Below are 22,821 nucleotides of genomic sequence, written 5' to 3'. Positions count from 1 at the left end.
GAGGGACCGCTCCCCCTCTCCCAGGGCTGGAGTGGCACGGGCTGCGCTCAGATAGCTGGGGGAGGGGGCTGGAGGGGATATAAAGCAGATGGAAAAAATACATAAACTCCCTTTTTCTATATTCTCAGCTAACTATGAAAAATGGAAGCTGACACACAGCAGAAAAAAAAAAATCCATTAAAATGGAAATTATGAAGGGTGGGGAATACTGCAGCACGTCTCCCCCTGGCTCTGCAGGACACACCGGGCCGCCCAGGGGGATGTTGGCAGCCCCAGGGTCGCGTTAGGGCTCTCTTGCCCCCTCGGGGTTTTTTTTTGGCCAGGCAGGAGGAAAAACCCTGGGCAACAGCTCCCCTACATCACGGAGAGGGTCTGCGCAGCCCAATCGCCGTGCCACACGGTGCCACGCAGGGAGGAGAGCGGGGCCACGCGCCCTCCCTTGGGCACCGGCGCCCCATCCCCAGGCACCGACGTGGCCCTCGTGACACAGGGGGTTGTCCCCAGCGTCCCTAAGGGCAGGGCTGGGCGCGAGGCGGGCGGACAGGACGGCGTGCCACGGGAAGAGGTGCTGCGAAGGCGAAGAAGGCATCGTGGCCGCCCGAGGGGGCTCCACCGGCGCCAGTCCTGGCCCAGGCACGAGAGCGGCGCTGGCCGGCGGCACGGCCGGAGCCCTCGCATGGGGAAGGACGGCGGGGGGACGCCGGGGAGAAGGGAGTAGAAAGAGCAAGCAGCAGATGCGCGGAGCAGCAAGGCCCGGCAAAAGGGGCCGGGGACGCCTGGGGCCACAGGCTGAGCCCCAACCCGCCCTTGTGGGCCCGGAGCCGTGAGCCTGGTACCCGAGGGGAGCGCAGGACCCGGAGCATCGCCGCTACAGACCTGCTGCCGCCCGGATGAAGCCAGCACAGCTCGGGCTGCCCTAAAATCACCTCTGCACCCACCGGGAAGGAAGAGAGCCCGAAAAGTCGGCAAGCCGGGGAAGAGGCCCGGGTGGAAGGGGACGAGGGGAAGGGAGAGGCGCCGTGGCAGAGCAAGGCCCGGGGCCACGTGGAGGGGAAGGGGTGCGCAGGCGGCTGCAGCGAGGGGCCGGCGGTGACCCGGCAGAGACAAGACATGGTGCACGCCGTGTTTGGTACTCACAGGCTGGCCTCAGAAGCCAGATGGCCGCAGCTGCCTGGGGAGACGTGTCGATGAGGCTCCAGATTGATGGAGGTAGATGATGGCACGGGTGGGTACGAGCGCCAGGCCCCGGAGCTCACTATAGCCTTCCAACTTCCTACCAAACTGCCGCTAAGTCAAGCTACAGTTCTCTAGGGAACGCCTCTACTTTGGCAGCCCTCTCTGTCTCGCCTTCGCTGAAATAAAAAGAAACAAGAGATTCTTTTCACGGACGCGGCACGGCACCGCCGCAAGAAGGGTTAGCTCCCGGGTACCGGCGCCGCTTCACCCCTGCGGCCAGCTGCGGGACGGCCAGCGAGCGGCCACGAACCGACCCGGCACCAGGTACGGGCGGCAAACGGGGCGAGGGGAGGCAGGGGAGGGATCGGGGGTGACCCGAGCGGCAGCCGGCATGCCTGAGTATTGCGGGGTGCCATCGACCAAGCCAAAAGCCAGTCCCTCCACCAGCGCAGCCTCGCTCTCCCAAGCAGGGTCCCCGGGGCAGCGAGCGTCGGTTCGGGCAGCAAGCCGGGAGCGCAGCAGCGAGCACAGGGCGGCTACGGGCAGCTAGGTGCCCGGCGCAGGGCGGCACGAGCCCCCGCAGCCCGAGGTGGCACGGCAGGCAAGAGAGAAGGGCTCCAAGGCGCCAGGCGCGATCACACCGTTGGGAGGGGACGCGGGGACGTGGCAGGGGACGTGGGACCTGCGGCCTTGGCCTCTCCTCTCGATCCCTTTGCTGGCTCTCTGTCCAGCCTCGTGCCATCCCACCCCCCAACAGCGTTCTGCGCCAGTGTCTGGGCGGGAGCAGAACCCAGCTCTGCCCCACGTTCTGCCTCATTTTCCCCCAAAAGCACGAGGCCGCTGCCTTTCTCCCCTTGTAAGCCCATCTCTGCCAGGGTAAGGGGCCGGCAAGGGGCAGCGCGGGCTCCCCGTCCTTCCGCCCATGCAGCTGGCAACGGGCAGAAGCCGGCCCGCGTTTCCACAGGATGCGTGCAAGCAGCATTCGCCCGGAGCAGGAGTTTTTCGAGAGAAACCAAGGGCCCCTCTGCAAAAACCCCAGCCCAGAGCCGCCGGGCGGGAAGCAGCATCAAAGCCGCCCGCCTGCCGCAGGGGCCGCCGCGCCGTGCCAGCACGCCGTGCCTGGGCGGGCTCCCCGTGCCGGGGAACGCTCCGTTCCACTTCCAGCCTGGGGGGACCGTCCCGCGTGGGCCCTGCACCCACAGCCCCCAGCCCGGATTTTCCTCAGCGGGAAGAATTTTCCCCAAGGCGGAGGCAGCAGAAGGAACGCGAGCCGGGGAAGCAGGAACAACACAAGAAACCTGGGGCAGGCGGCTCTGAAATCCCCATCCAGCGCTCGCTCGGAGAGGAGCAGCTCAGGGGATCGTGTGCCAGAAGAATTCACCCAAGATGGAACCAATTAAACCCCACGTTTCCGCCCCCCGAAGGGCTGTAACTGGTGTTTCTCATTCAGATTTCCTTCCCCGAGCAAAACCAACAAAAGCCCAAGAGCGGCTGAGCAGAAAACCCCACGCCGGCCCAGCGGGGCCGGGGGCGTCGGGAAGGGGCCCCGCGGGAAGGGGTGCGCGGACACAAGGGTGGGTGAGAGGAGCCGAGCGCGCGCCGTCGCTTCCGCGGGGGAGTCGGGTGTGCAGCAGGGAGAGCGCCCCGGCACCACGGGCCGGCCCTCGGAGCGGGGTCTGAGCCCCGCTTTCTGCCCACCGCACCCAGGGCCAAGCAGGGAGCCCCAAATCCCAGAGGAGCCCGCGCCCAGCAAGGAGAGAGCGGCCGCCCGAAGGCCAAAAGGAGTCACTGGGGGCCCGAGGGCTGCTCTGCCGCCCGGGGCGACTTCCCCAGCGTGGGGGGCTCCCGCAGCCCCCCGTGTCCAGAGGGAAGAAGGAATCGATGCGAAGCAGATGGGGAGAGCCGCCAAGGCGACCTGCTTCACTTTGAAAGCCACGTCGTTGGAGACCACCGTGGGGAACCGGCAGGATCGGACGGCCAGGTCTCAGCCCATCGAACCAGCCGGGCAGCAAGAGGGCACAGGGCAGCGCTCCCAGAAGGCGAGGGGAGAGCTGCCAGCCCAAGGACAAGCCAAGGAAGCCAGCAGAGAAGACCCCAAAGCCTGGGGTTAAAACCCCAGCACCAGCAGCGTTCACCTCCGGGGGCAGAGGGGACACGAGGACGAGCAGGACCCGCTCAGCCCAGCGAGGCAGCGTTCCACGGGGCCAAGCCACACCGCTGGAAGCCACCGAAGGGGACGTGGGGCTGCGAGGGGGCAATGGGGACGGCGGGCAGGGGTGGCCTGTGCGGGACCCCGGTGCCCGTGGGGCAATGCTCACGCCACGGTGCCAAGCGGAGCCAGTCCCACAGCCGGTGCCACCACCGAACCCGCGTCCCCGAACAGCCCCTGGAGCTGGCGGGGGCTGCCTGCTCCACCAGCCCCTGTTCCCACAGATACGGCCGCCCCCAAAACGGACCGCGTGCCATCCCAGCACCCCGCGAGCCAGAACAAGCACCCGCAGCCCACCATGCTCCGACAGGGCCCGACCAGCCGGACCCCGCACTGCAGTAAGGGGGTTTGGGGGTGCCGAGAGCCCCGCGAGCAGCCAGGTGACACCCGGCACGTGTGCAGGGCTGCTGTGACAGCTGGGGACACTGAGGCACGGGCGGCCGAGCAGAGGCTTGCCCCAAGGCCAGGCGAGGAGGCAGCAAAGCGTTTCCCTCCTCCCCGCCCCACAACACAACCCCTGCGTACACATGCACTTGTCATAACACCTCCACCACCAGCCGAGGATCCACATTTTTTCAAGGGGGAGGGGGGTAGAAAAAAAGAGGATTTTTAAGGGAGAAAAGATCATTTTGCGCATATTAAGTACAGATATTTCAAATCCAGCTTGCGCCCTGGGAATGGAAATTCAAAGCGTTCGGACTTACGCCGTGAGCAGGGTCCCCGTCGTGGTGGCTGGGTCCAGCGAGCGGCCGTCCCCTCCCTGCGCCCTCCCCGCGGGCAGGCGGCCCCGGGCTCACCCCGCGGGGCGCCGCTCCCCGGGCTCCTTGGGGAGGGCCAGGACATGCCCCCGCTCCCAGACCCGCACGAACAGATCGTTTTCCAGTTCCCCTCGAGAAAGCCGGCATGCCCACCTCTGAGAGTACTGGCGTTGCTTCCCCTTATCCGCGTCCATCTCCAGATCTAGCTGGGAACTGGTGCTGCACGCGGGGCGTTTTTCTACGGGGGACAAGGAGGACAACTTCACACACCCCAAAAACACAGACAGCCCCCGACACGCGAGCTCCGGGAGAGGCAGAGCGGAGGAACAAAAGCGAAGCGGCTCCCACCTACCCAACCCGTGGGAACGTGGGGTTTTTCCTGAAAGTAGACAAAAAGAAAAGCAACGTTTTTATCCCGGGGAGCACGGGGCAGGGGGAGTTGTCCTGCCCCGGCGTCACCACGTTTCACCCCGAAGCTGCCTGCGAATCTGAGGCACGGGGAGCTGGCTGGAAGCGCGGGGCCTAAATCCATCCCCTCACCCCGGACCCTCCGCCTCTCTGCAAACTGCACGCCGGGAGGGGCTGAAAACTTTTACCTCTCCTCTAAAATATCACTTTAATTTCAAAGGCCTCGGGGCTGGCTCGGCCACCGGCAGCTGGAAGGAGCGGGCGAAAGCCCCGCTCGCCCTCCCCACGCGTGCCGGATTGAAAAGCACGCTTGTTGTCCGAATAATCGCGACGCGGGGCCGAGAAAGGAGCATCCTCCGAGCTGCCCCACGGCAGCGTCCTCGCCGCCGGCTCGGAGAAAGAAAAAGGCGGATTAATCATTCCTGGGCGAGAACGCATCCTCCTGCTCCCAGCTTAGCCGCGGCCACTCCGGCTCCCAGCTCCGGCCCAGCGTGGCCGGGAGATTACAGATGTATAAATAGTATATGCATCCACACGCTAACACAAGGCTAAATATATATGTCCAGACAGACACACAGACCTCTCTAGGCACCACCACGCAAATTTGGTTCCCTTTCTAAGGCTGCAGCTTCCACATTCCTGCCAAAGCGCGATGCAAAATATTCCCCCATTAAAACCTTCCAGCCAGCCAGACCACTTTCGAGACAAAAACCGGTTAACAGGGAAAGAAGGGGAAAGGGAGGAAAGAGAGGGGGGGGAAATAAATAAATAAATAAATGAGCAGCCTCCCCCCCCCCCCTTCTTCCGCCACCCCGTGCAGAAAAAAAAAAAAGGCAAAAAAAAAAAAAAAAAAGGCAACCAGAAAAAAAAAATAAGCCGAGCCCCCATGCAACATCCACAGCTCCTCTCCGACCACCACCGGCACAAAAATAGGTACGTTCGGCTGCAATTAACTTTTCCATTAGACCATCCAGAGGGAGAAAAAGAGAAAATCCAGCAAAGCGGGCATTTTCCTGGCTGCCCCCCCCTTCCTCCTCCTCCTCCTCCTCCTCCTCCTCCTCCCCCGTCGCCCGGGAGGGGGGGGGGGGGCACGCAGGGGGGCGCCCCCCTCGGAAAAAAAAAAAAAAAAAAAAAAAAAAGGCGAGAAAAAGCGTCGAAAAAGGCGAAGTTTGGCGTTAAGTGAAGTTGAAATCCTCGACCTGCCCTGGCGGAGCCGGAGCGGCGGCGGCGGGCGGGGGGCCGCGGCGGGGCGGGCTGCGGGCGAGCCCCGGCCCCGGCGCAGACAAAAAGGCCGGGCGGAGGGAGGGGAGCGGCCCCGCTCGGTGCCCCCTCCGCCGCCCCGCCGCCTCTCCCACATTCTCAGACAGTTTTATTAAAATTCGCAGACAAAAGAAAAACAAAAATGGCAGCCCCGGCTTATTTTTAACACAGGACGGGGACGCCATATTCTGCAGATCTGCGAAAAAAAAAAAAAAAATTCAAAAAAAAAAAATGATAAAAGGAGGAAAAGCGGCGGCGCGGCCCCACACCGCGGTGCCCCCCCCCGGCCCCCCCCCGGCCGGTGTTTACCGGAGGCTCGCACCCGGGGGGCGGGCTGGGGTGGTTTTTTTTTTTTGGCTTTTTTTTTTTTTTTTTTCGAAGCACCCGGGTTGAATGCGGGAGAGGAGAAGGAGGAGGGGGGAAAGAGGAAAAAAAAAAAAAAAAAAGACACTTCCTATACCAACAGCCATGCTCCCGCCAGCCGCGGTCCCGCCGGCGCTCCGCCGCACGGAGGAAAATGGGCGCCCCCGCGCCGTCCGCCCGCCCCCGCGTCCTCCTCCGCCCGCCCAGGCTCCGGGCCGCGGGGCCGGCACCGGGCCCCCCTGCCCGGCCGGGACCGCCCCCCCGCCGCGGCCCCGGCTCCGGCCCCGGCCCCGGCCCCGGCGCCATGGCGGACCCGCAGGGGGAGGCGCGGGATGGGCCCGGCGGGCGGCGGGGCCTCGCTGGCGGCGGAGCGGCTCGGGGAGGCCGTGGGCTGCACGGCTTTCGTCGGCCCCCGGTCCCTTCCTCGCCCCCCGGTTCTCCTCGGCCCCCGGTTCTCGTCAGTGCCCCCCGATTCCCCTCAGTGCCCCCCGTTTCCCCTCAGCACCCCTGGTTTGCAGCCCCCAGGTTCCTCAGACCCCTCAGCAGCCCCAGTTCCCCTCAGCACCCCCAATTCTCAGCCCCCAGCTCCCGTCATCGCCCCCCAGTTCTCAGTGTCCCCCACTCCCCTCAGCACCCCTGGTTCGCAGCCCCCAGGCCTCCTCAGACCCCTCAGCACCCCCAGTCGTCCCCAGTCAGCCCCCGGTTCTCTTCAGTGCCCCCCGATTCCCCTCAGCACCCCTGGTTTGCAGCCCCCATTCTTTCCAAACAGCACCCCCAGTTCCCTTCAGCACCCCCAAATCTCCTCAGACCCTGGTTCCCCTCTTCAGCCCCCTGTTCTCAGCCCCCACTCCCCCTCATCGCCCCCCACCTCTCTTCAGCTCCCGGTTTTCTTCAGTGCCCCCCAATTCCCCCCAGTGCCTCCCACTCCCCTCAGCACCCCTGGTTTGCAGCCCCCAGGTCTCCTCAGACCCCCCAGCAGCCCCAGTTCCCCTCAGCGCCCCCAATTCTCAGCCCCCGGTCCCTCCTCGCCCCCCAGTTCTCCTCAGCCCCCAGTTCTCTTCAGTGTCCCCCAGTTCCCCTCAACGCCCCTGGATTGCAGCAGTCAGGTGCCCTCCGCACCCCTAGCTCCTCTCATCGCCCCCCCAGTTCTCAGCGTCCCCCATTCCCTGCAGCACCCCTGCTTCACAGCCCCCACGTCTCCTCAGCACTCCCCAGTTCTCCTCCTCCCCCAGTTCCCTTCATCGCCCCCCCAGTTGCCCTCAGCCCTCCCAGTTGTCCTCAGTGCCCCCGGCTTGCAGCCCCCCAGGTCTCCTCAGCCCCCTCATCGCCCCCTGTTCTCCTCAGCCCACCCAGGTCTCCCCAGCACCCCCAGTTCTCTTCAGCTGCCCCGGTTCTCTCAGGGCTCCCCTCCCCAGCTCTCCTCAGCCCCCGCGTGCCCCCCAGGTCTCATCACCTTGGTTCTCCTCAGCCCCCAGTCTCTTCAGTCGCCCTCTGTCTCTGCAGCCCCATGGCCCCCTTTTGGGGTTCCCCCCTCCTCAGCCCCCCAACCCAGCACTGGATCTCCTCACCCCCCCTCCCCACAGCCCCCTTTGTGGGTCCCCTCAGGGTCTCTGCCCCCAGGTTTGACACCCCGGTCCTCCTTGTGTCTCCCCAGTCCTGCAGAGGCCCCCAGCCCTTCTCAGAGTCTCGCTACCCCCATTGCCCCCCTCCCAGCCCTTCACTGGACGTCTGCACCCCACAAGTGCCTCTATCCACCCCAGCCCCTCCTGGCATCCCCCGGCCCCTCTCTGGTCCCCCAGCCCTGTGTCTCCTGAGCCATTTCCCCTTTTGCTCCTTCAGCCCAGGATCTCTTCTAGGTACACTCCTTTTCCCTTTTTTTTTTTTTTTTTTTTTAACATTTATTTCTCCTTGGGGAAGCTCTGGGGAGAAAACAGGAGGAGGGGGATGCACAGAGAGCAAGACTGTGGCCCTGCCTCTGTCCCTCCTGAGGTTCCCCCCCCAAATCTACCTCCCAACTTGAGCTCAGGTTTTGCTTTGCTTTTTTTCCCCTCGTGTCCAGAGGCCTGGGGACCGTGCGTGAGGGCGGTGAGCCCCAGGCAGCCCTGTGTCGGTGAACTTTGGGGTGCATGCAGCAGGAAGGGGGTACCCAGGGCAGGCGGACAAACATCCTGCAGCACGTCCGCGTGGAGCCGAAGGTGCTTTGGGAACAGAGGACGCGGAATTTCCCCCTCTGTTTTGGTGCAGAAGACGTCTGAATCCCCTACGTCTGCAGGCAGCACCGTGCCCGGGTAGCAGTGGTGGTTTCAATCCGTGTGTAGGTGTGCGTGTGAAGGTACTGTCAGGCTGCAAGGTGCTGCTGGTCTTCCCTCAAGAAGCCTGTTCCGGCTGACTCCTTTTGCTGATGTGCAGAAGTAACCTCTTCATTCACTCTCTGTCACTTCTCGGGCCTTACTGCCCGTTTTTCTGCTTTCCAGAAAGACGCCTAAAGACTCCGGCCCTGGTGCGGAAGGGATGAAGTCCTCGCCTTTCGAAAGTGAGCGGGATGTTCCTGGGGGCTCTGGGGGCCGTGCTGCGTTGGCTCCACGCTGCTGCTGGATGTGGCACCCGCTGGGCGCGGGCACACTGCTGGTGGGTGCCTGACACTTCGCTCACCGGTGGTGGCCGTGTGGTGGGGTCCCACGCACCAAACCCCTCCCCGTGGGGCTCCATTTACCAAGCCCTCTCCAGCTCACGTTGGGAAACCGGCGGCGCTGGGAGTCCTTAATTCTGCGTGCTAACAACCTCGTAAATCCATGTAACAGAGGCTGGGCTGGTTCGGTCCCAGGCAGGCGGCTACCAGCCCACCAGCCCCATTGGGAGCGGAGGTGAACCCAACTCATCCCCTCTGCCTCCAAGCTGACGTCCCAAAAATGTGAGCTGCTTTCTACGTCAGCATCATTCTACCAGCTCCTTAACCCCAGTTTTCAAGGCAGGTATCGAGCACCTTTCTGCTTCTTAGTAATAATGTTTTCCTTCAGTTTTAGAGAAATAACTGCGATGAAAACATCTCGTCCCGTTTTAGAGAGACGTTGATGGGCACAAAGCATCACCAGGAGCTGGGGAGGCGGCTCCTGACCACACGCATTCAGGAGCCCTTCATCGTTTGGGGGTTGGACTCAATGATCTCTCAAGGTCCCTTCCAACCCCTACAGTTCTGTGATTCTGTGATTTGCAGCCCCAGCTGCCTGTCCCCATGCGCTCACTGAATTGCACAGGACCCAGTTCTCTGTCATGCAGCAGCGCACAGAGCTCGGTTCCAGCAAACCAAGAACAACTGGGGGCAGTCCGGGTTTCCCATAAGTTTCCAGTGATAGTGCAATTAAAAAAATAAAAAACAAAAGCCCAGCCCTGGGCTTTTTTCATGCTTTCCAAAGTTTCCTAAAAGGATCCCTCGCAGAGAATGAAAAAAGCCCAGATGGAGAGGTGAGAGATGCCACGGGCAGATGAAATCCCCCCCGTGAAGCCGGCAGTGTCTTCCAGCGCGCCCGGGAGTGCTTTGCTCCCTTCCTCTTTGCAGCAACCTCTCACATATTTGAAGGCTGTTATTATGTCTCCCCTCAGCCTGCTCTTCTCTAGACTAAACAAATCCAGTCCTTCAGCCCTTCCGCACAGGCCAAGTTTTCTCAGCTCCTGGTTGCAATCGCTGCCTTCCCCCGGCCTCTCTCCAGTGGGTTGCACTCGCAGGGCTTCGGGGTCCCTCATGAGCAGAGCGGGTGGAAAAGAAAACCCAGACAGATAAAGTGGGAGGCGAGCACCACATTGCTCTGCTTGCTTGGCTTCAGGAGGTGGGAAAGGCAGCCCCGCAGGTGCCAGCCGGGTGTCACATCCCCTGGCACCGGAGGCTGTTGGTGCTGGGGGGCTGTGGGGAGTAGGAAAGGGGGGCAGGAGCAGGCAGAGAGCGTGGCTGGCAGCTGCCAGGAGGACCCATAATGGGCAAACCACATGGCTTCCCCTATACACGGCTCAGATTTAGGGCTGGGGAGCAGGGAAAGGGCCAACGGGGCTGCCCTTTCCCCAGCCCCCCAAGGGAGACGGAGAGCACGTGCCATGCCACAGCACCGCTTTGCTGCATCCCTTGGTTTCCAGACTGGGCATCTCCCATGGGCAAAGCCTCCCGCAGCGTCCAGCATCGCCTGGGACAGTTCCTGAGCGACAACACCACGCCAGGAAGGTGTAGGCTGCACCACCCCCCTGATTTCATCCCGCAGCATTCCCAACCCATTTTTGCACATCTGGGGCTCAGTCCTCAGCATGTCCTTCACCTGGCTGCCGCAGCCCTGAAGCACGGCTCTCTCCCAGTAGGCACAGACGAGTCCTTCTCCCCCTTTGTATCTCAAGCTGGGCTGGAGGAGTTGGAGGGCCTGTGTTTTATTGCAGAAGAAAGCAAAGCAGCGAGTTCCCACGCTGCCTTTCATCTTCTTCCCCCTGCTCCCGCTGTTCCCACAGCTCCGCCAGAGCAGCTGGAGTAGGAGGCGAACGCGATCGGGCTTCACGCCCCTCCCGTTCGGAGCGGTCCTGCGAGGGCTCCCTCAGGGACCGGACGGGCCCGGGGCGAGCGGGGCAGGACTTGGGACCGCCAGGGGTGAGGTCCCACCGAGGGTGGGCACTGCTCCCGACGCCGGTGGGTGCCCACACTCATCCTGGCAAGGTGACGGCACGCGGCAAGGCACACTGTCACCCCGCTGTGCCTTCCTCCTCTGCTCTCACGCGTGTCCTGCACCCACATCCCCACCACTGTTTCTGGCTCGCTGACCTGCGATCGCTCCGTGTGTCCCCCGTTAAGTGCTCACCCAACATTTTCCCGTTTGGAACATCCCCAGATCTGTTAATTACCAGCTCCTGGTGACTCAACAGAGATCCTGAGCCAGCTCCTTGAAAACTCCCCCTTTATCTGATGCTCAGCTGTTTATACCTAGCAGTTGCTATTTAACATCCTCCCGCGGCGGTGTCAGGGTGGAAGGTTCATTCACACCTGGGCACATTTTGGACTCTCCCTGCCGCCCCCGAGGCCGATGGCATCCCCTCGTCCCCTGCCACCCCCATGCTGCCAAGTTCTCCTCTGGCTCCTTGCTAGGTACATTGTCAACACTTCTTTCACTTCTGTCCTCAAGGCTGGGGGGTTTTGGCTGCTGGAAGTATTTTGCCGTCATTGTGAAACTGGTGTTTTCGAACCTCTGCATCGCCCAAGGAGAATCCCAGCTGTTGGAGGCCAGCCCCAGACCTGCAGGCAGGGGACACAGCAGGACGGGGCACGGGGGATCCCCAGCCATCGAGGCAGGCCAGCTGGCATGTCCCTGGTGCAGACGCTGTGATATCGAGCGCACTGGGGCTCTTCCAGCTGTGCACGGTGTGGGTTCAGTCGTTCCCCCCTCGCTGGGTGTGGGCAGGGGCCCCTTTCCTTGGCAGCAGAGCTCCGGTCCTGGGGCTGGCGCGACACCACCCGGCCTCTGGCAGCACCAGGAGCCAATGGCAGGGAACCCGTGCCCATCTCCCACGCTGCCGTCCCCATCCTGAGCTGCAAAATGGCATTGCAGAGAGGAAACGAAGCTGGCTGCAAAGCTCGCGTTCAAAACCAGACGTTCAAAGGCTCTTCTGCCCCCGGGGCAAATCCAACCGCAATTAAAAGGGAAGGAAGGCAGGGGAGTGCTCGGCGTGGCATGGAGATGCCTCCTTTGCCATAAATCACCTCTGCGGGCGGTTGGGCAGGCGGCATCCCTGCTACACCTGCTCTCCCCGCGCCCACAGAGCTGCGCCCGCCGGCGCTGGGAACGGCAGCTCCCTTCCTGCTTCCCCACGTCCCCGCCAAAAGGCAGGAGATCGGGTCAGGGATGCGCTCCTTGTCTCCTGCAGGAAGAAGCTCGGGGGAGAAAGCACAGGAGGGGCAGAGATGCTGGAGAGATCCCAGTCCCTGTCCCCAGGGCACGGTTCGCATCTGTGCGGCACCAAGCTGCGGCTTTATTGAAATCCCTCCCATTGAACTGGTGGTGAAAAAGAGATTTCATCAAAAACAGGATGGAGCACAGCCTGGGAAAGCCTGGCCGGGGAACTCGGTCCCCACGGTGTCCCCGAGGGGTCGCGCTGGTTTTGCCGCAGGGACCACGCTGAGCCCTTTGGGTGCTGGGTGGCCCCGCGTCCCAAAGCCGCTTGGTCTTTGTCCTTGTCTGCAGCAGCAGCAGCAGGAAATCCTTCGGGAAATGTCTCTCTCCATCCTAACCGCATATTTGTTTCCTTTTCTTTGCAAGAAATCTCTCTCTTTCGATAAAGCAGGGCTGGAGTGGAAGCGCTGGTCAGAGCCCAGGAGCAGAGGCCATTAATCAGCAGGAGCAGGGCGGGCGCAGGCGATGCCTGCCCCAAAGGACGTTGCCTGCAACACCCCGCAAACGTTCACTGGCCCTGCAAGAGGCAAATAATTACGGCAGGCAGTTGGGAGACCTGGAACAAGTCGGTGCAGCGTTTTACAAGGTGTTTCCCAACCAGCGGGACAGCACACGAGCCAGCAGGCGATGACTCACGGCAGCCGCGTGAGCCGCGAGGGTGGGCACGCTGCGCCTTGGTGACGCTGGGGCGCCGGGCCCCCGGAGGTGGGCGCATGGAAATGCTCGCTCCCGGCTTATTGGGATGCTGCATGGGGTTAGCAAACCTGCAGAGGGTTTTTTTTTCACCCCAGAACAGCAGGGATTGGGAAGGTTTCTCGACCCCAAAACATGCCAACAGTCCTTTGTGCACGGGGGCCCCACAGATGCTGGTTTGAGTCCTGCAGAGGTTTTGGGGTATTGGGAGTGTTTACTAAAAAAAAAAAAAAAAAAAAAAAAGAAAAGTGGCAGTGCATTTATTTCCCTTCTCCCCCCTGCAAATGGGAGGGCCATTTGGTTATAATTAGGTAATGAGTTAATTAGGATTAATTAGTTAATGTTTGCAAAGCACTTAGGAGATGAAAAGGACCAGTGTAGTGCGGCTTTGTGCATCCTCCTGCTCTTCTGGAGGGCTGCAGGACGCTGCTCTGCGTGGGGGCATGCTCCCATTAACCCTTGGTGCCTGGGGCTTTGGGTACTGGGATGAAATCCCACCCCATGAAGAGGAGAGGCCTCCGCCGAGCTTAGCTGGGCCAGGACTGCATCCTGGGGACGTCTTGGCTTTGTGGCACTGGGGCCCTGGGAGAGCTGGAGAGCGTTTGCGGGAGCGGGGAAGGAAAAGAGGCAGGCGCTAACAGCTGCTCTCTGTGCTCTGGCACCCGGTTAACGCTGACGGAGCTAAAGGTGCCAGAGCCACCCCACCTGGGAAGGACGGATCCAGCAGGATGGGTGCGGACACGGCTGGGGGCTGCAGCAAGGACAAGGACAGCCCTGAGCACGCAGGGGGACGCTCCCAGCCCTGCGCGTCCGCCCTGCTGAGGCCAAAACCTGCCCTGGCGCGATGCTGGGAAGCAGGCGTGTGTGCTGGGAGCTGCCTGTCCCGGCCTGCCCTCCCCGCCTTCGCCCCCCGGCAGCACCCTTTGAACCGGCGGGGAAAATTCCAGCGGCTCGGGGGCCTCCCTTCCTGCCAGCGTCCTCCGGGCACGGCGTGCGGCACGGGGCAGCAGAAGGAACCGAATGCCCACGCACCCCCCGATGGGGTTTTCCAGCTCACCCTGCTCCCTCTCCCTCCTCGGAGGTGACTCGGTCCCCGGTGTCCCCTGCGGTAGCTCCCACCAGCTCCTGGCACCTTCCAGCCCGTGGCCGCAGGGCACACGCGTGCCCGGTCCCCCGCCTCATCCTCCCCAGCTCCCGGCAGCATCTGCGTGACCCGAAAAATCAAGGAAGAGAGGCACGGCGGCGATGTGGGCTCCCTGACCCTCCGGCTGCAGCGGCAGAGCCCGCCGGGCACTCGCACAAGGGTTAACAGGAGGTAACGAAGCCAATTTAAAAATTAACCGGGATTAATTTCCCTGTTTGCCCAAACACACACACACCCCGCCGTGCGGTTTCCCTTCATCCACGCCGGCTGCTGCAGGTACGGCTCACGCCCCACTCTCGCCCACAACAGGGCTCTGGGCAGGGTGCGCTTCCCTTCCTGCAGCGCTAACGAAGGCGCGCTAACGAACTGCAGGGATGCACTGGGGGGACCCCGGGTGCCTCTCCAACTCCAACGAGCAACCCAACACTTAGCAGCTCCGCTCAGAGCTTGGGCACCCCTTGGCCACCCCACGTGCCCCACGGGCTGCGGCTCCGCATCGCCCAGATTTCCCAGTCCGACCCCGGGTGCTCCGGCCACTTGCTGGGGACACAAATTAAACGACATGGGCTGGGAGCCACGCGTCCAAGTGGCTCCACCGTGGGACTGCCGTGCTCACCCCGTCCTCCATCTCCCCCTGACTCAGTTTCCCCATCAGTACCTGAGGGAGGAACCTGCTCCGGAAAGGGAAGAGTTCCAGGGACTGGCCTCCATCTGCATTTCCCACAAAAAAATAAAAAAATTTAAAAAATGAGGGTATTTTGACCTCAGCTGAGCAGGGTTTACTTAAACCATGGAAAAAAACAGATATTGGTTCCTAGGGGGACTTGGGGATGCGAAGGGACGTTCCCACCCCCCTGGCACAAAGGCAGGGCTGCGTGCCCGGGTAGCCCGGGTGCTTCTTCCCCGCCACGTGCCGCAGGCTGGGGCGAAGCGGGCGCGCGAGCCGGGCGCGCTGCCGGCCGAGCCGCCCCTTCCCCGCTCCGACGGCGCTTTGATGATTTAATTTCAGCATTTCTTCAGTCCCCAGCGGGTCCTGGAGGGGAGACAAGACCTGAATTCCTAATGCAGAAAAACAAGCAGAAAAAACAAACCCCTGTGGTTGGCTTTTTTTTTTTTTTCTTTTTTTTTTTTTCAGCCTTTCGGGCCTTCCTCCTGCACGGGCGAGGAACAAAGCGGGCGGTTATTCCCCCTGCCGGGGGGGGGGGGGGACGAGGGGCAGGAGGGGCTGTGCTGGGGGGCTCGGGGGGACGCAGGGGGCTCGGCAGCCAAAGCAAAGCCTTGTTCGCTTTGGCTGCCGGCCAGCGGCGGGCCTGACTTTTGTGCTGCCTCTGAAATGTGCAGCTCGACCCCCAGGGCATCGCTACCCCCCTCCTATGAGGCTCCTTCCTTCCTCCCCGAGCCCCCGCTGAGAGCCCCTCTGCGGCGGGGGTTCGGGAGAGGGACCCCCGGGTGCGTCCCCAGAGCGCGGACGGGGCTTTCCGCCATCCGTTCCCGATTATCCCTGTATCTGCGTGGCTTCTGGGGTCTCCCCGCGCTGGTTTCCTGGCCGGGTGCCCCAGGCGGTGCCCGGAGGGAATGGCAGCGGATTTGGGGATGGATTTGGGGACGATGCTGCGGGATTTGGGGACAATGGTTCAAGCGGCCGGGCAAACGGTGGCTGTGCTCCTCCAGGCTTGGCCATCACCTTGCTTGGGGACAAGGGCTGGGGACAGCCCCAAGGCAGGAGGGCTCCCTGGCACGGGAAGGGACAAGAGAAGCCTGTCACCACCGCAGCTCCGTCATTTTTTGGTCAAGTCGATAAGATCTGGGGGAAAAAGGCGGCATTTTGCCAGCAACACATTTTTGGGGACATAAACCCTTCCTCGCCTTCCAGTGGCTTCGCAGCTGCCCTGGTGCTGCAGGGAGCAGCCCGGGGGGCGCAGGGGGGCCCGGCCTCCCCCCTGCACCCCACAGCCGGGGCTGAGCGTCCCGCGGGGTCCTGCCCCTGCCGGTGTCACCCCCGGTGTCCCCTCAACCCTTGTCCCCGGGGACTGGGGACAAAACGGAGGGGCGGGAAGGGGGGAGCTGCTGTTGGGCACGGGAAGGTGGGGAGGTGGGTGGAGGGAGGGAGGGACGGACGGACGGATGGAGGGATGGAGAGAGGGGAGGATGGAGGGATGGGGGGATGGATGGAGGGATGGAGGGATGGAGAGAGGGACGGATGGACGGATGGGGGGATGGAGAGAGGGACGGATGGACGGATGGACGGATGGGGGGATGGAGGGATGGGGGGATGGATGGAGGGATGGAGAGAGGGACGGATGGACAGACAGATGGAGGGAGGAGCAGAGGGGAGGATGGACAAATGAGTGGACAACGGGGTTGAGGGACGGAAGGACAGAACAGACAGAGGGGCGGATGGGCGGACGGGCCAACTGAAGGCTGGGCGGACAGACGGACGGACAGACGGAGGGGGCTGCCCGGGAGGGGGCGGAGGTGCCCGCGGGAGGGGGGCGGCTGGGGGCTGCTCTCCCCGATGGCCAGGCCGCAGCGCCGGGCACCGGAACGGCTCCGACACCGGGGGGGGGGGCACCGGGAGGGGCCCGGGCACGGCTCCGAGCCCGCAGCGGAGCCGCCTCAGCACCGCGGCCCCTTTAAGCGCCTCCTCCCCAGGCCCCCCCCGCGGGCGGGAGGTGGTGCGGGCCGCTGGGCGGGGGACAATGGGGCGGGGGCGGCACCACTGTGGCTGCGGGGGGGGGGAGGCAGGAAGTGCCGCGCGGCCCCGCCTGCTCCTCCTCCTCCTCCTCCTCCTCCTCCTCCTCCTCCTCCTCCTCCTCCTCCTCGCCCACCCCCCGCCCGTCGCGGCGGGGCGCGCTGCGAGGTGGCCGAGGGCTCGCTCGCACCGGGGGCACCGGGCACCGGCACCGCCTGCGGCTGGGTGAGGGCAGCGGGCGCCGCCGGCTCGGAGTAGGCGGGGGGCGGCCTCGAACCCGGGACTTGCGGGTGGGGCGCGGAGCCGGGGCCGGGATTCGAACCCGCGGCCCGCCGGGGCGGCCTCAGCCCGGGGCTCCCCCGCTGCGGCCCCGCGGGCAGCCCCCGCCCCCCCAGTCAGCCCGCCCCCCCCGTGCCCGCTGCACCCCCAGAGCCCCTCCCCGGTTCTCCCTTTCGCAGCCAGCCCCCAGTTCCCCCCATTGCAGCCCCACTCGCAGCCCGCCCCTCGCAGCCCCCCCCCCAATTTCCCCCATTGCAGCCCCATCTGCAGCCCTCCCCCCCCCCACACCACCCCAGTTCCCCCCCATTGCAGCCCCCACGGGCTCTCTCAGCCCCGGGTCCCCCGGGCGGCCTCGCCTCCCCCGGGCGGCCATGGCTTGCAGCCTGAAGGACGAGCTGCTGTGCTCCATCTGCCTGAGCATCTACCAGGACCCGGTGAGCTTCGGCTGCGAGCACTACTTCTGCCGGCGCTGCATCACCGAGCACTGGGTGCGCCAGGAGCCCCAGGGCGCCCGCGACTGCCCCGAGTGCCGGCGCACCTTCGCCGAGCCCACCCTGGCGCCCAGCCTCAAGCTGGCCAACATCGTGGAGCGCTACAGCGCCTTCCCCCTGGACGCCATCCTGGGGGCCCAGCGCAGCCCCTTCCCCTGCAAGGACCATGAGAAGGTCAAGCTCTTCTGCCTCACCGACCGCGCCGTTGTCTGCTTCTTCTGCGACGAGCCCGCCGTGCACGAGCAGCACCAGGTCACCAACGTGGACGATGCCTTCGAGGAGCTGCAGGTGGGTGGGTGGGCGTCCGGCCCTGCCTGGCTTGGGGGTCCGGGCGCTGTCCCTCTTGTCCCCCCTGCCCGGCTGCGCTGAGCTGCTCTGCCGACGTCTGTCCGTCTGTCTGTCCCTGTTCCCCAGGGCAGTGTGTCCGTGGGATGCCCTGTCTGCCTGCCCACGTGCACCTTAGCTGGAGCTCCCTCTGTTCGCACGTGGGTCTGAGGAGGTGCTCCCCATAAAATTCCCCCTTGTGTCCATGCATTCAGCGTGTCTCTACCCCGGTGCTGCTGTGCAGGCACTGGCACCCGATGGGCACGGTCCTTCGTCCGTCCCCAAACCCCCAGGGCTGCCGTTTCAGGGGAGCTTTGTGCCCGTGCCTGCGGGGAGGCAGCTGGGCGCTGACCTTCACGGGCACCGACTCATCCCCTCACCGCTGTCAGTGCCCAGTGATGCCCCGGTAAACATTTGTGGGACCACCCTGTGGTCCCGAGGGGCCGGGGGTTCCCAGCACCTCGGCTTCGTGCTGCTGGCAGTGCTGGTGAAGCTCAGCCTGGGGCTGCAGGAGCCTGGGACCTGCGAGAAGCTTTGCTTTTCCCCCCAAATCCCGTGGGTTGTCTTTTTCTTTTCTTAATGCTGCCGGGTCCCCCAGCTCACGGCCCCATGGGGAGTGGGGAACTGGGCAGACTGGTCAGACTGGGCTGCGAGCTGGGTCTGAGCGCCTGCCTGCGTTGCAGCGGGAGCTGAAGGAGCAGCTCCAGGGCCTGCAGGAGAGCGAGCGAGGCCACACCGAGGCCCTGCACCTCCTCAAGCGGCAGCTGGCAGAGACCAAGGTAGGAGCGGGGACACACTCGGTGTCCCCAGGGGTCCCGAGGCAGGACCCCGTTACCCCTCCAGCCCTTTACTGTTGGCAGAATCGCTCCAAATCCGTTGCCCTGCCCTGTCCCTGCTGCACACCGGGTGCTTTGTAGCTGCTGGGGTGGTCGTACCCCCCGGCACAGCCCCGTGTCTCAGTGCTGTTCCCCTGCTCCTTGATTCCCTTGCTGGGTGGGTGCAGGAGCGAGCCTCGCCAGCCCAGTTCTGGGACCTCCAGCCTCCCTACAGACACACCAAGACCCAAATCTTGCTGACTGTGCCCCATTTCCCTTCCCTGGCCATGCGTAGCCCTGTGGCAGGCTGGCCCCTGTGCCCTGTCGCTTATTTCCCCGTTTCATTTAGCACCTTCCTCTTTCTGCTTGCTTGGGCATTGTTTGGGGAGGGGACTGCTCTTCACACTGGGCTCCCTTCTCCCTCAGCTTCATGTCCCCTCCCCGTTACCAGCTGTGGGGCAGAGGGTGGGTTTTCTATCCTCCACCGGGTACCCGCCCAGGTGCTCAAAACCACACGCGGGGCGTCCCCGGCAGCGTTTGCAGCGGGTCAGTGTTGGTCTGGGCGGGCAGGGGGCTACAGACCCCACCACGCTGGGGCTTTCCGTGGGGCTGACGCCCACCCGCGCCCCCCAGTCGTCAGCCAAGAGCCTGCGGGCCACCATCGGGGAGGCCTTTGAGCGGCTGCACCGGCTGCTGCGGGAGCGGCAGAAGGCGATGCTGGAGGAGCTGGAGGCGGACACGGCGCGGACGCTGACCGACATCGAGCAGAAGATCCAGCGCTACAGCCAGCAGCTGCGCAAGGTGCAGGAGGGCAGCCAGATCCTGCAGGAGCGCCTGGCCGAGGCCGACAAGCACGCCTTCCTGGCCGGCGTCGCCTCCTTGTCCGAGAGGTGGGTGCGTGGGTGGCCGGGGGGGCCGGGGTGCCCCGCGTGGGACCTCGCCAACCAGCGCCTCTCCTGCAGGCTCAAGGGGAAGATCCACGAGACCAACCTCACCTACGAGGACTTTCCTACCTCCAAGTACATGGGCCCGCTGCAGTACACCATCTGGAAGTCTCTCTTCCAGGACATCCACCCGGGTGAGGATGGAGTTGGGGGACCCAGCGAGGGTGAGGGTGAGCCCACGGGGACCTTCCTGTCCCCAGGGGGAGCTGGTGGGGGGGTGTGGGGGAGGACGAGCGGCTTCTGCAGAGCTGCTTCGGCTGCCGAAAGCCACCTGCGTGCCCCCAAGGTGGGTGCACAGCTGGGTGGGGGTCCCAGGGGTGCTGACGGCCGCCCCTCCCTGCAGTGCCAGCGGCGCTGACGCTGGACCCCGGCACAGCGCACCAGCGCCTCATCCTCTCCGACGACTGCACCATCGTGGCTTACGGCAACCTGCACCCGCAGCCGCTGCAGGACTCGCCTCGGCGCTTCGACGTGGAGGTGTCGGTGCTGGGCACGGAGGCTTTCGGCGGCGGCGTGCACTACTGGGAGGTGGTGGTGTCCGAGAAGACGCAGTGGATGATCGGGCTGGCGCACGAGGCCGTCACCCGCAAGGGCAGCATCCAGATCCAGCCCAGCCGGGGCTTTTACTGCATCGTCATGCACGATGGGAACCAGTACAGCGCCTGCACCGAGCCCTGGACCCGGCTCAACGTCAAGAGCAAGCTGGAGAAGGTGGGAGTCTTCCTGGACTATGACAAGGGGCTGCTCATCTTCTACAACGCCGATGACATGTCCTGGCTCTACACCTTCCGGGAGAAGTTCCCTGGCAAGCTCTGCTCCTACTTCAGCCCTGGGCAGAGCCACGCCAACGGCAAGAACGTCCAGCCCCTGCGCATCAACACCGTCCGCATCTAGCGGGGTCTGCGCCCTGCCAGGACCCCTGAGGACGGGCACGAGCCTGGGGCGGTGGCCGCAGGACGGGGGACGCTGCCCTGCCCACAGGGTGCAGCAGCGCTCACCCAGGCTGCCTGGGCAGGAGAGGGCTCGCACTGCCCCGCCGGGGCCGGATCCTGCCCGGCATCACCCACCCTCAACCCCGAGCTGACTCCGGGCACTGGGCAGGATGCAGCCGGTGCCCCCCCGTCCTGTGCTTCCACACGTGGCCCTGCAGGTCCGTCCCTGCCCCGGCCGCTGCAATAAAAGGTGGATTTGGAGCAAAGGGGCCGGGTGGTGCAGCCCCTGTGCGGGATGGGGGCACCCCCGTGGCGCGGGGTTGGGTGCTGCTGCGCTGTGCGTAGTGCCCCGCGCCGTCCGTAATGCGTCGTGTCCTCCTGCATCGCGGTGTGCCGTGGTGTGCACTGTGACATCCCGGGCTGTGCTGTGCCGTGTTGTGCTGTGCCATGCTGCACCCTGTGCTGCTGCTGCATCACGTGCGCTGTGCCAGGCGGTGCTGTGCCAGGCTGTGCCATGCTGTATGTACTGCACCGCGCTGTGCTGCACCGTGTCATGGCTCTGCGGAGTGTGCTGTGCCGTGCCACGGTGTGCTGAGCTGTGCTGTGCCATGCCATGGTAGCTGAACTGTGCTGTGCCACGCCATGGTGTGCTGAGCTGTGCTGTGCCATGCCATGCTCAGCCGTGCCACGTTGTGCTGCACCGTGCCCTGCCATGCCATGTGTTGTGCACCGTGCCATGGCTCTGCGGTGTGTGCTGTGCCACGCCACGGTGTGCTGAGCCGTGCTGTGCTGTGCAGTGGTGTTGCTGAGCCGTGCCGTGCCATGCTGTGCCGTGCCACGGTGTGCTGAACCGTACTGTGCCGTGCCATGGTGTGCAGAGCCGTGCTGCGCCGTGCCGCGCTGTGCCGCACGGTGCCGTGTGCCAGGCCAGGCTGTGCCCAGCCTCCCCCAGCTGGCGGCTGCCAGTTGGGGGGGACCAGGTTGGGGGGCTAGGGGGGCACACACTGCGTTAGGGGACGTGAGGTGTACAGCGGGGCTGTGGGGGGGCTGTGCTGGGCAGAGGGTGCGCTGTACAGCGGGTGTGCTATAGGGCTGCTTGATATCTGTATGGGGGAGGTGTGGAGGGGGCGTGATATATGGGGGGACGTGGTACAGCGGGGGGCGTGATGTATGGGGGTATGGTATAGGGGTACGCGAGGTGTAGGGGATGTGATGTACAGGGACGTTGTGTATCGGGGGTGTGATATAAGGGGTGTGATATATAAGGGGTGTGATGTACAGGGGGTGTGATATATGGGAGCGTGAGGTATAGGGGGTGTGATATATGGGGACATAATGCATAGAGGCGTGATATATGGGGGTGTGATATATGGGGGCATGACGTATAGGGACATGATGTTTACAGGGTGTGATATATGGGGGTGCGATGTAGGGGGGTGCAATACACGGGGCCGGGAGCGGCTGGGGCGCTGGGGGCAGGTCTGCCGGTGCCGTTACCGGTGCCATTACTGGTACCGGTGCCGTTACTGGTGCCATTACTGGTGCCGGTGCCATTACTGGTACCGGTGCCGTTACTGGTGCCGGTGCCGTTACCGGTGCCGGTACTGGTACCGGTGCCGTTACTGGTACCGGTGCCGTTACTGGTGCCATTACTGGTGCCGGTGCCATTACTGGTACCGGTGCCGTTACTGGTGCCGTTACTGGTGCCGGTGCCGTTACCGGTGCCGTTACTGGTGCCGGTGCCGGTACCGGCCGGGCCGCGGGACCAGCCCCCGCCGCTCCCCGCCCGCCCACCAGGCGGCGCTGTCGGGCCCCGCCCGCGAGGGCGCATGCGCGCTGGGGGAGGGGGCGCGGCCCGCGCAGGCCGGGCGGGGCGGGGCGGGGCGCGGCCGCCATCTTGCCGCGGGCAGGGCCCTGCCGGGAGCGGGGCGGCGGGGGTCGGTGCGGGCCGGGGGGGCCGGGCCGCCCCCCGAGGCCCTGCCCCAGCCATGGAGCCGAGCGGCGGGCGGAAGGAGAGGCCGAAGCCCCGGGAGCCGGCGGCCCGCCTGGAGAAGGCGAAGCAGAAGTCGGCGCAGCAGGAGCTGAAGCAGCGGCAGCGGGCGGAGGTGGGCGGGGGGCGGCGGTGGGGCCGGGGGGCTGCTCCCGGTGCCTCCGTGTGGCACGGCCGCGCCTCACCGCCCGCCTGCCTCTGTCCCCGCAGATCTACGCCCTGAACCGGGTGATGACGGAGCTGGAGCAGCAGCAGTTCGACTCCTTCTGCAAGCAGATGCAGGCCCCCAGCGAGTGAGGGGCGGCGCCCCCGGCCCGCCGGTACCCGCTGCCGGCACCTGCCCCGCGTCGCCGCGTTATTTATTACTTCGCCTTGAAGAACAACTTTCTCTTCTTTTTTTTCTTAATAAAAGCAGTGGTCGTTCCGCA

At 64.4% G+C, this 22,821-nt stretch overlaps 4 protein-coding genes and 1 long non-coding RNA gene across 18 annotated transcripts in view; 3 read left to right on the top strand and 2 right to left on the bottom strand.

The window, feature by feature from the left end:
• Positions 1 to 6,495, bottom strand: part of ZNF362 (zinc finger protein 362) — a 15,093-nt gene extending 8,598 nt beyond the window's left edge. The window contains exons 1-3 of one of the 12 annotated variants that reach the window (XM_083802673.1): positions 6,272 to 6,340; positions 4,297 to 4,381; positions 1,138 to 1,352 (exon numbers count right to left, since the gene is read on the bottom strand). Coding sequence is in view for 9 of the 12 variants with exons in the window: in XM_083802670.1 (XP_083658796.1) it covers positions 4,297 to 4,381; positions 6,267 to 6,480 (299 nt within the window). In the remaining 3 variants the exon portion in view is untranslated. Of the gene's footprint in view, positions 1 to 1,137; positions 1,353 to 4,296; positions 5,399 to 5,505; positions 5,570 to 5,750; positions 6,092 to 6,266 lie in introns of those variants that run through there. The other 11 variants (XM_083802675.1, XM_083802672.1, XM_083802670.1 and 8 more) reach the window with 11 other exon arrangements.
• On the top strand, positions 5,391 to 12,965 carry LOC310883039. Of its 3 annotated transcripts, none has more exons than XR_014573293.1 (3): positions 5,391 to 5,484; positions 8,649 to 9,142; positions 12,456 to 12,965. It is a non-coding gene; the product is annotated as an uncharacterized lncRNA (long non-coding RNA). The 3 variants fall into 3 exon arrangements; XR_014573294.1 differs by having other exon boundaries at positions 8,649 to 9,085; positions 9,192 to 12,955; XR_014573295.1 differs by having other exon boundaries at positions 8,649 to 8,802; positions 9,192 to 12,946.
• Positions 12,863 to 17,161, bottom strand: LOC310883035 (uncharacterized protein; the record flags this gene model as incomplete). The annotated part of the gene is made up of 3 exons (XM_083802682.1): positions 12,863 to 12,999; positions 14,585 to 14,985; positions 15,611 to 17,161. The coding sequence occupies one exon, from the start codon at positions 17,159 to 17,161 to the stop codon at positions 15,920 to 15,922; it is 1,242 nt and encodes a 413-aa protein (XP_083658808.1). The 3' UTR covers positions 12,863 to 12,999; positions 14,585 to 14,985; positions 15,611 to 15,919.
• On the top strand, positions 17,147 to 22,821 carry LOC310883032 (E3 ubiquitin-protein ligase TRIM62). Its single transcript, XM_083802662.1, has 6 exons — positions 17,147 to 17,676; positions 18,396 to 18,491; positions 19,161 to 19,417; positions 19,490 to 19,605; positions 19,815 to 22,508; positions 22,604 to 22,821. Exons 1-5 carry the CDS (start codon positions 17,269 to 17,271, stop codon positions 20,363 to 20,365), a joined length of 1,428 nt encoding a protein of 475 aa, XP_083658788.1. The 5' UTR covers positions 17,147 to 17,268; the 3' UTR covers positions 20,366 to 22,508; positions 22,604 to 22,821.
• On the top strand, positions 22,372 to 22,821 carry SVBP (small vasohibin binding protein). The gene is made up of 2 exons (XM_083802690.1): positions 22,372 to 22,508; positions 22,604 to 22,821. The coding sequence occupies exons 1-2, from the start codon at positions 22,392 to 22,394 to the stop codon at positions 22,688 to 22,690; spliced, it is 204 nt and encodes a 67-aa protein (XP_083658816.1). The 5' UTR covers positions 22,372 to 22,391; the 3' UTR covers positions 22,691 to 22,821.

This window comes from Anser anser, assembly GCF_964211835.1.
Source record: "Anser anser genome assembly, chromosome: 17".
NCBI lineage: Eukaryota > Metazoa > Chordata > Aves > Anseriformes > Anatidae > Anser > Anser anser.
This window is presented reverse-complemented; position numbering and strand designations above follow the sequence as displayed.

Bases quoted from the DNA above. Each gene is read 5' to 3' on its own strand.
- SVBP (XM_083802690.1), top strand. From the start codon at position 22,392: ATGGAGCCGAGCGGCGGGCGGAAGGAGAGGCCGAAGCCCCGGGAGCCG. The intron at 22,509-22,603 runs GTGGGCGGGGGG...CTGTCCCCGCAG, and splicing joins AGCAGCGGCAGCGGGCGGAG to ATCTACGCCCTGAACCGGGT.
- LOC310883032 (XM_083802662.1), top strand. From the start codon at position 17,269: ATGGCTTGCAGCCTGAAGGACGAGCTGCTGTGCTCCATCTGCCTGAGC. The intron at 19,418-19,489 runs GTGGGTGCGTGG...CCTCTCCTGCAG, and splicing joins GTCGCCTCCTTGTCCGAGAG to GCTCAAGGGGAAGATCCACG. The intron at 19,606-19,814 runs GTGAGGATGGAG...CCCTCCCTGCAG, and splicing joins CTTCCAGGACATCCACCCGG to TGCCAGCGGCGCTGACGCTG.